The sequence below is a fragment of the Apium graveolens genome, chromosome 10, assembly GCF_009905375.1.
Source record: "Apium graveolens cultivar Ventura chromosome 10, ASM990537v1, whole genome shotgun sequence".
NCBI classification, from domain to species: Eukaryota; Viridiplantae; Streptophyta; class Magnoliopsida; order Apiales; family Apiaceae; genus Apium; species Apium graveolens.
Window position 1 is genome coordinate 199863039 of NC_133656.1, and position 11751 is coordinate 199874789.

The 11751-nt window shown below is 33.6% G+C and overlaps 1 protein-coding gene across 1 annotated transcript; it reads left to right on the forward strand.

Annotated features, from left to right (window-relative positions):
- Positions 1 to 10369: 10369 nt before the first annotated feature.
- LOC141692596 (uncharacterized) lies at positions 10370 to 11304 on the forward strand. The gene has a single exon (XM_074497488.1). The coding sequence runs from the start codon at positions 10486 to 10488 to the stop codon at positions 10945 to 10947; it is 462 nt and encodes a 153-aa protein (XP_074353589.1). The 5' UTR covers positions 10370 to 10485; the 3' UTR covers positions 10948 to 11304.
- The last annotated feature ends 447 nt before the right edge of the window (positions 11305 to 11751 follow it).

The following is an 11751-nucleotide window of genomic DNA, read 5'->3' on the forward strand; positions in this document are numbered from 1 at the left end:
GGGATTTCAAGTGCAATTTCCGGATTATTGCATGTTTGTTTGTTGACATCAGCTGTATATCTCGAATCCTGGTATCGTAATCTACAAATCCCCATCGTCCTTTTGTGTTTCTGGGCTCGAAATCTGTTCGCCGGAAAGCTTGACGTCGCCGGCAATGGCGACGCCGGCGACATGGTGAAGAAGGTGGTCAAACTACAGTTTGACCCCTGTAGTTTGATCAACCTTACAGTTTAGTCCATGTACTTTTATAAGTTTTAAAAATAAGACTTCTGTTTACAAAACTTGTAAAAATAGTATTTCTGTTTTATTAAATTTTTTAAAAATTGTTTTTAATTTCCAAAAAAATTCCAATAATGATTATTTTGATTCCGAAAATTATTTTTAATTCAAAAATAAATCTGAATTAATTAGTTAATTAATTTTAATTAATAATTAGTTGATTAATTGGTCAATTAATTCGGTAATTAATTGATTAATTGATTTCATTAATTATTAATTGATTTTAATTAGTTATTTAATTAGATTTAACTATTTAAAAATGATTTAAAAATTCCGAAAAATAGTTTCGAGCTTTAGAATATTATTCTAAATTATTTCCAAGGCTCGATAATTATTATAAAATTGTTTTGAAGCCAGAATTGGCTAACCGAACCCTGTTTATTAACCCAAAATTGATCCAACGACCCGTTTTAATTCCGAAAAATGTTTTAAAAATCATTTTAAATATCAGAAAGCCTATTTATGACCCGAGACTTCTTTATAAATAATATATCATTGATTATGTGATGTATTATGTGCTATATGTGACTTGTTGATTGACTATCAGTCTATATATTCGGTGTTTACTTGATTATTGCATAACTTCCGATCCGTTAATCGGATTCGGGTAAAACGAAGGGTAGATGGAAGTGTATATCGAATAGAATCGTATAAGTTAAATATTGATAGATATTTATAATGCCTAGCAGAGTAAGCAAGGCGTAAGAAAGGGAAGCAGGTGATCAGAAAATAGAATTGATATGTAGAAAATACAGCAAGTAATCAGAGGATAGAAGCGAGGCATAAGAAAAACAGACGAGTGATTGTTGAATGGAGTCATTAGACAAGTACAAGTGAAGTGGAAATCGATTATGATAAGGCAAGTACTTCTAAACCTTTCTCGAGATTTATTGCAAATATTTCTAAATTCTCTTGTGACCTATTGTTAATATTCAAAATAGCTCTATTTTATATTGGAAATACTTTGAATCCTCCAGCCTTGAACCTGAGCCACATCATTTGATCTTTGAGCCGTAAGCCTTATTCTTTGTGAACCATTTCTTATGGATTTACCAAATATTAAACCACACAAATACGATACTACTCTACAAATATATATCCATCATATACTAAACACTGGAACGAAATTGTTTATATATACAGAAACTTTTATACTTAACCATACCTCGTGATATCAAAGCACTAAAACTTTGTAAAAACACTATTCATCTAATACCCGATTATCCTACCGGCTGGAGGCCACTTCTTTTATGTACTTTGGCATACCCTTTCGGTAACCATGAAATTTTATTATGCTCTTATACAAATGTTTTATTGTTATTGATTATGATCCAGTTTATTGAACTCTCTTGTTTATCATATTGAAATGCTTTAGAATTGGATAGCTTTCTTTGTATGGACCAGATTCGTGGTCAGACCATATCGATGGTCAAGTTAGCCAATGTGGGCCTTGGATCCAATAGTCAGAGCAATGCTGTGTGCTTTGTTCGGGGTTAGTGCGTGACTGATCAGCAGCCTAACCTTGGTTTTAGAAACTTAAAATGAATATCCAATTATATTGGTTGTTTAACAAGAAACTTAATTCCTTTAAATCACCTCGCTTATTATTGTTTAACCTCAGATATTGATAATATGACTTGCTGAGATAGTTAGCTCATTCTTGTGAATCTTTTTATGTATTCTACAGTTAAGAAGGATACGGTTGATAGCGAGGTTTCCCAGTTCAATGTTCGAGCTAGGATTCCAGATTATAATTGATCGAGCTAGCAGAAGCTTATTGCAGTAGTGAGGTATTAAGGTTGTAAGAATAATTTCATATCAGTTGTAAATTAAATTAGTTGGGATTTGGTGCGTTGTAATAAAAGTTAAAGTTGTGGCTTGTTTTCATACTTTAACCTGTTGCGATCCGTGGTTATGTAAAATAGGGTCATTATAAATAATATTTTATATACAGGTTTATATATTGAATATGTGTTGTGGACCCCAAACTTCTGACCCGGGTTTGGAGGGCGCCACAGTTCAAGTTCCGAATTCACTACAGAATCGACCATCTCTACTCTAAAGCATTCCTCTTCATCAGTTGGGAATTTTGTTGCTTTGAACACATTAAAGATGACCTCTTGATCTAGAATCATCATTGTAAGCTCTCCCTTCTGCACATCGATTAGAGTTCGGTCAGTAGCTAAGAATGGTCTCCCCAAGATAATGAGAATCTTCTTATCTTCCTCAAAGTCCAGAATTACAAAATCGGCAGGGAAGATGAGTTTGTCCACCTTGACCAAGAAATCCTCCACGATAACGATTAGTTCATAACCGAACTCATCGTCACCATGGGTTCCGATGAAAGCATGCTATAAAAACTAGATCTTTATAAACTGAATAATAATCAAAAGTATGTTAACAAGAGTGTAAGGTTAAAACGAATAAGAAAACAAGCATCCAACGTTACAACTTAAGCAAAGAATCTTAAGTAAAGACAAGATCTTTTTCTCCTTCGTTGTATTGTGCTATTAGGTCTTCTTACTACTATCTCCTTCTTCTCGTTTTTTTTTATCAAAAACATCTTTAAAATGCTTTATATATAAGCCCACTACGATCTGGAGTCTAAAAAATCATTATTATATTGCAATCAGGATTCTACAATCCCGAACCAGCGCGGCCACCCCACATACCAGCGCGGGCACGCTAGCTTTCTTACAAATGGGCGCGGCCGCTCCCAAGACTAGCGCGGCCGCCCTAACCTTCTGAAAGTTCTGATTTTTCTTGTTTCCATGACTTCAATTGCTGGTTTCTTTCGTGCTAACTCCCGAGACTCCATCCTGACACCCTTTTAGCATAGAAATAATGTAATATCTATTCCTTCTTCCATATATACCTTGAAATGTAAAACACTACAAAAATACATCAAAAGCACAAATAACTTGAGTACAAATCACCAATTCGAGCCTTTACGAAGCATTCTAAGTGGATATAAATTCCACTTATCACTCCCCCAAACTTGAATCGATGCTTGTTCTCAAGCATAAACAGACTCAAAGAATAAAACAAAAATGCATGAATGCAACTAACATAAATGCAACTATCCCCTTAGAATAACTTAACCAACCAATGAGCAACATCTCAAAGAATGCAATTATTCGCACAAAGTTCAATCAAATCCCACAAATCGACTCACAAGACAAAAATGTGCGTGTGTGCAATTGCTTAACAGATATACTCTCGAAACTAGATCAATAATCATAACTCACCTCTCGTCAAAACAATCACAAGTTTATAAACAGAATAAACGATAAACACAAAATGACTAACAACACTTCAATTTTATCAGAGTTATACAAGAATTCATGTTTTTATTGATAACACATAAAAAACACAAAAGAGTGTATTGTGCAATGAGCGCGGTCCACAAAAGACTTATGCAATAATACCCATGTAGCGATAATTAGGTTAGCGGATCCCAGACTATAAAAGCCTTAGGTCACGAGGCACAAAGTCCTTAGAACTTAATAACTCGAGTTAAAGAGCCCACTCGTGATTAATTATACATAACACATATTTTTCTCTTTTTTTTTCTCATGTTCTGAACGAGTGCATTTCGCTCCATCTCATTCAACCCTAGAATACTCATAAATTATGAGCCGGCTATTATCCATTTGACACCTAGCCACAACTAGCATTGATATCCAATATTTTTCTCCAATTTTAAAAATTCATGTATTTTGTCACTAAGAGAATAGCATAAATTCTAGACATAAACAAGTGATTAAACCTCGACAAACAAACAAGTCATGATCATGATCTAGCACTTAAGCAACCTATAAGACTTAGTGAAAATTTTCTTGTTTCTAGCATACAAATCAATTCGTTAGGACTTAACATTCCTCTATACAATATCACTACACTCGAATCAACATCACAAATTAATCTGAAAAGCAACCTAAGGGATCATGTTATATGCATGCACATGCACTAAATGAACTCACATAATAACACGAACAAATATGCAAACAAATATGACCTAAATGAACAATCATGCAAAAATATGAATGAGTTAACAACTATACACGCATCATGAATCTATATGAACACTACACACAACTACTCATCCTTACATTATCACCCCCAAACTTAAAAATTTTCAATATCCCCATTGAAGGTAATAATAAGGATATAAGCATACCCAGTCGTCGGGAGGATTACCCTCCTCGGGTGGAGAATCAGGCGGTGGGTAAACAGAATCAGCTCCAAATACAGCCCAATCGACCTCGACACCAGTTGCCCGAAAAACAGTGCCCGAGGCCTGTGTCAAATCTGCAGCCAAATGATTGTGAATGTCGTGCATGGCCTCCATATGCCTAGCCAATCGCCTGTACTGCTCATCACCAACACCAGTCCTATGAACTACCTGCTGCGCATGAGAAGAACCCTTTGTAAGCACGAGAAGATCCGTCTGGCCACCCTCTACATCATCAAAAATATATCCCAACCCCTTATCATGGGGTGCACCTAAGAATGCATAACTCAAGTGATCTGGCAGTGGGTTGAGCTCAAGTGTGGGAGCTTCTTCAATAGATAGGTTAAGAGACTCGAACGACAAATTCAACTTTCTTTTCCATGGGGAAGCATTCAAATACTGCAGTTGCACTGCCCCTTCTTCATATTCACTATCAGATTCCCCTGTCAAGGCTCTCTTTAAAGTATCTGACCTTAGCACTTGCTCAAGTTCCGAATTCACTACATAATCGGCCATCTCTACTTTAAAGCATTCCTCTTCATCAGTTGGGAATTTTGTTACTTTGAACACATTAAAGGTGACCTCTTGATCTAGAATTCTCATTGTAAGCTCTCCCTTCTGCACATCGATCAGAGTTCGGCCAGTAGCTAAGAATTGTCTTCCCAAAATAATGGAAATCTTCTTATCTTCCTCAAAGTCAAGAATTACAAAATCGGCAGGGAAGATGAGTTTGTCCACCTTGACCAATTCATCCTCCATAATGCCTCGTGGATATGTAATAGAACAATCAGCCAACTACAAGGACATATATGTAGGCTTTGGATAAGGTAAACCCAACTTCTTGAAGATAGACAAAGGCATCAAATTGATGCTAGCTCCCAAATTGCATAGATACTTGTCCTTGTACTGCTCCACATGTCTAGTCAATCGCCTGTACTGCTCATCACCAACACCAGTCCTATCAACTTCCTGCTGCGCATGAGAAGAACCCTTTGTAGGTACGGGAGGATCCGTCCGGCCACCCTCTACATCATCAAAAATATATCCCAACCCCTTATCATGGGGTGCACCTAGGAATGCATAACTCAAGTGATCTAGCAGTGGGTTGAGCTTAAGTGTGGGAGCTTCTTCAATAGATATGTTAAGAGACTCGAACGACAAATCCAACTTCCTTTTCTATGGAGAAGCATTCAAATACTACAGTTGCACTGCCCCTTCTTCATCTTCACTATCAGATTCCCCTGTCAAGGCTCTTTTTAAAGTATCTGACCTTAGCACTTGCTCAAGTTCCGAATTCACTACAGAATCGGCCATCTCTACTTTAAAGCATTCCTCTTCATCAGTTGGGAATTTTGTTACTTTGAACACATTAAAGGTGACCTCTTGATCTAGAATTCTCATTGTAAGCTCTCCCTTCTGCACATCGATCAGAGTTCGGCTAGTAGCTAAGAATGGTCTCCCCAAGATAATGGGAATCTTCTTATCTTCCTCAAAGTCCAGAATTACAAAATCGGCAGGGAAGATGAGTTTGTCCACCTTGACCAAGACATCCTCCACAATGCCTCGTGGATACGTAATAGAACAATCGGCCAACTACGAGGACATATATGTAGGCTTCAGATAAGGTAAACCCAACTTCTTGAAAATAGGTAAAGGCATCAGATTGATGTTAGCTCCCAAATTGCATTAACACTTGTCGAACGACAAGTTTCCGATGGTGCAAGGAATAGTGAAGTTTCCAGGATTTTTAAGTTTCGGAGGCAACTTCTGTTGCAGCACAACGCTGCATTCCTCCGTAAGAGCAACGGTCTCTAAGTCATTGAGATTCACTTTTTGAGAGAGAATACATTTCATAAATTTCGCATAGCTAGACATCTGTTCAAGAGCTTAAATGCCTGTTCTTTAACTTCCCGTTTAATTGGATTGGTGTCTTGCTAATTTGTTGTTATATGAATTAAGTGCGTTGATTAGTAGTTCTTAAACCTTAGTACCATGAACATTATGAACTACAACCGACAAATGCTCATACGTTTAAGTAATACAAGTTTTAGATCACCATAATCCTACGAAAATTATATTAAATATCACATTTAAATCATCTACCTAAAATATATACTCATCTAACAGAAAAATAAATTTTTTAAACCAACTCCAGTTTAAGAAACCTTAAACAAAAAAAAAAACAAAAGAACGAAACTGATACACATGTAGAATACATCCATATTTACACACATCTAGAGATGGTGCTTTAACTTATTTACATTACTTAAATAGATAACAACAGAATCAAACTAATCAAGTTCAGTGAATGCACAGTCCTTAAAAGAAGTAGTTTATATCGAGGAAAATTATTGTTAAAATAATGTAACTTGAACAAGTACCAATACGGTAGACTACGGTATAGTCTTTAATGAGAACCTGAAAAATTAAAGATATTTAATTAAGAAGATGGTAGCAATTATAAGAGCAAATGTTTGTTGTTCCATATCTATAACAAAAATATTTCTACGTAACAAGCTTGTATATGCAGTCCACGAACCCTACCATATATACATGTATCTCATAAAAGTTTTGCCCTATCATTTTGTGATATTATGGAACTATAAATTTACCAACAGTAAACCTCATGTAAGCGGATCAAAAACTCTACCATATGGCTGAATATGATAGTAACAAAATATTTGTACCCTACAAACCTCATTTGATTAAGCGTATAACTTAAATAAATTAATCAATCTACCACCTTGGCTTTGATGTCAAGACAAATATTTTAACACATTTAAGTTCAATTATAGAAATAACGAATATTTTTAGATCGATTCAATCTCTCTGACATTACGAATCTTAAACTTTTTGTAGTTCGTGAGTTCATCAGTGAAAATAATATAGTATTAAGTTTAACTTCTCGATATAATAATCTATATTGACCGGAAGTTTTGATCTCAGGTCAGTAAAATTTAATAAATTAATTAATATCTGTTACGATTAGTCTGTAGTTTAATATAAAATTGTGTATTTAATTGAACGAGATGTAATACATGCATGCAAACTTGCTATATCTGGTTTATTCTGGTTATGGACGGTGCATGCAGTTACGTACGAAGCTTCGTGCAAACTCATATATATTCTACACGAGCTAAAAGATGCTCAAAGCTCAAACTACGTACAAGAAGAGCAAGGCAATGCTTATATTATTCTAAAACAATTGGCTTTCAATTGGTGAATTAGCCGTTTGAATTAAGGGTATAGGTAACATACAGTTTCTCATATGAGTATTTTACAACACAATGTTATTGTCTTTTAAAAACAGATCTAGTTTTCTGAGTTTTTGCAACTACAGTTTGCCCTAATGAAACTAGCTGAAGTACTTGCAAACCCAACTTATTATACGGCTAAGTGAGACAATTTTTTATTTTTAATATAAATGCACCAGGTAAACAATCATGTAATTGGATAAACTAATTATATATAGTTAAAATTAGATAATATTCTAAATCCGTATTTAGAAGTATTTTATTTTTATTTTAAATTAAATAAAATTTATAACTGAGTAGCCTATTCTGACCAATATTTATATATAAATGATCCAAATTCTGCAATTTATTTTTCGAAAAATGTCATTCCAAACCTAATTTTTAATTTTCAGAGTAAAGAATGATTAAAAGATAAAAATACCCCTAATACATATAGACAACCTTTGAAAAAAAATCAATAGTATAATAATCTAGTCTTCACACACTTTTTTCTCTGAAAATATTAAGAAAAGCTCGTAATATTTCCCTACATATTATCCATGCATGTACTCTGGTACGGTGTTCACAACGTACAAATTTCGTATTTTATACTCGACCTAGTTAAAAAACAATTAGTATGTATTTTATAATATGATAACAGAGAATGGCAGACCCGGGATTCAGGGTGCCTAACAAAAAAAAAATGGTTTAATAAGTTGTATTTTTTAATTAGTTGCGTTATTCAGAGCAGCATGGATGTAATGTAACTCCAATTTTTATATGTTTTGCCAGCTGCATATAGAGTACAATGTCTGCGACTTCTTTGTTTGGCGAGCGATATAAGGAATATATATAAGACATTTATATATTAATTGTTATAAAATCACCTTGGATCAAGACAGCTGGTTTCGTTGGACTGGAGCAACTCACAAGTGTTAAATTGACCACACACTACAAGAAATTTGCAATCAGACAACGCTTGACAAACAACGGTTAAAAAAAAAACCGCCGTCCTAAAAAATCATACAACGGTGAATTGATTTTACAGAAAAAACAGTTGTGTGAGTTCCAGAACAAACAACGGATATTCATCTTTTTTAAACTGTTGTACAAGTTGTATCCTCTCATCGAGTCAGACAACAGTTTTTTAAATATAGTGTTGTTGTAGATCTTTAACACAACTATTACAAACAGTTGTTACTATGTTCACGTATAGGGATATAAGACAACGGTTTTGACATTACATTGTGTAATTGAGATAACGGTTTTTTAGAAAGGTTGTCCTCTAAACCATCAAACAACGGAATGAAACCGTTGTCTGAGGAGTACATCTATCATCCATCGGTTTTTTAGGCTCATGTTATGAAGCAATACATTTTACAATTAATAGCATTCAAAACTATAAGAAAATTACAATTAATCAATTATCATGTACTTAATATGAATCTATAATCTATACATTTAAGGATCTGATTAAATATATATCAAATTTGTCAATGAAATAGTTACATAATAAAGATCTAAATTTGAAATTGTTAATCATTTCGAAAATGTATAAAATTTGCCTCCACATTATAAATTTATATAGTCCTTGTGACTCATTTGAAATGGTACATAATTTATGAATTTTTAATATTTACATTTTCATCTCCTAGCTAGGTAGCTAGGCAATATAAAAATTTTTAACGAAAATTCCAGTAACAGCGTAAATCTAGTACCAAAAAAAAAATCATTTAATAACAGTGTAAATCTAGATCTGGTATTCTATTCCAATATTTTAATCGTTCACGGGTTCAAAGTTAAGTAGTTAATATTAGCTAGTTTTCCAACAAAACATTAGCATTTATATGCTGTGCTAGAAATATTATTTTATAATATATATTGTTTAAAGTAAAATTAATAATTTTAAATTTTCAGTTTTTACAAAGAATTTCTTTAAATGAGTTATCATTTTTTATTAATTACTTCTTCGACCTCTATATTGATTTAAAATTTGCTAATAAAAATATGTCATGTGTTATTTATTAAATTTTTTGCAAGTTTTGTGAGATTGGGGAATCATTTAACATTATAACTTGATGATTAGGTACTCCTTTCAGCTTTAGAAATTAGAATATGTCATAATCATTTGAGTATGTTATTGTATTAGCTTGGATGTTCCTTATTAATTTCATCTATTATTGCCCATAATTATAAATTAAAAAACTCTTCTTTTAAGTGACGGCTTAAGTTAATTAAACTTGGAAGTAATGACAATAAAGGAAGCTCACACAGAAAGCAGAGAAAAAGAAAAAGCAGAGAAAAAGAAAAAGAGAAAATTCACCTTAAATTCAATGATTAAGTTTGACTATCTATCTTCTAATTTCTAAAATTATATATAAATACACACTTAGTAAATAAGTTGATTGTTAATTTTTTATGCTCTACAACCTAATCTTTTTAAGTATAATTAAATGAAATATAAATTTTTACACTCCAAAGCGAGTAGAATTGATCTTATTTCAAAATTTAAAATGAATTGTATTGTCGATATGTAATTAAAGACATGTACAAGAGGTAGTAGTATTTAATTAAAATAACCGGATAGTTTGCGAGGACAGTTAAGATAAGAAGTCCTTCTATATATAATAGTACTTTCCCCGTCCCTTACACAATTCAAATCCACCACAAAGATCATACAGATATTAAAGCACAAGAGTTATTTACATAACTTTCAATAAATCTTTATAGTGAGAAGAGATGGGAAACAGCTTAAGGTGTTGTTTGGCTTGTGTTCTTCCATGCGGAGCCTTAGATTTAATCAGAATAGTACATTTAAATGGCCATGTTGAAGAAATCACACGTCCTGTCACCGCCGGCGAGATTTTAAGCAACAACCCTAATCATGTCTTGAGTAAACCTAGCTCTCAAGGCGTTGTCCGGAAAATCTTGATTTTGTCACCGGAGACGGAGCTCAAGAGAGGAAGCATTTACTTTTTGATACCATCTTCCTCTTTTCCTGAAAAGAAGAGATATCACAAAAACCCTAAAACAATTTCCTCCAGAAAACCAAAAAAGATCGATAACATTGATGTTGTTGTGGTATCGGAGGCTTGCCAAAAAAATGTTGCATCGGAAAAGAAGGCTTCGAGACGTGATCGGAGGAGTAGTAGTAAGAGTGGTGTATGGTTGCCTCAACTAGAAAGCATTCATGAAGATTAAATTCATTTTTCCGGTGTAGGAAAAATTGTCTTCTTGAGTGTTTTTTTTTTATTTTTTTTGCTTATTTTTTTTATGTGAGGAGTACTGTATGTTGAGGGTGATTTTGGTTTTGTGGATATATTTTACCTTTATATATACTTAGATCCTCTTGATATGTTTCCGGCAAGCTGCTGCATGTAATTTCTGTTTGCAGATATCGGAATATCACGTATGTTTTTATTAGATAATAATCAGTTTCCGGTTGTAGAGGGTGTGAGGGTGTTTCTAGCGAGAAAAGTTCATTTGTATCATCCTCAATTTGTATGTAATTTTCCACTTTCTAATAAACTTGGGAAGTCTAGCCATGTTTCATACACATATCATTTTCTTCACGAGATGATCACGATTAAACGAATGTCCTGCAACAGTGGTATAAATGTCCTCTTTTCTTTACCCGTCAAAATCGAAAATGAATATTTATCGACACAAATCTTATTCAAGATCTGACTAATTTTGGCTTTAGGCCAAACTCTAAGTATAGATTTGTATTAGTACAAATTTTGTGCATGATCTCAAATAATTATTTACACTCTTTGCAGAGGAACCAAGACACATGATCATGACTTTCTCTAAATTTATGAATTTAAGCATAATGTAATAATTGAAATTAAGAAATAATTAAATTAGAATTTTAACATTAGTTAATTAGCTAATTTGAGATTAGCACATGAAGACATAATGTTTTTTTTATCGTAGGTAACCCGCAGCCGCTACCCTTCGGGTGCGCACTGGGTAAACCCTACGGACTCACGCAATAGCCTGCAA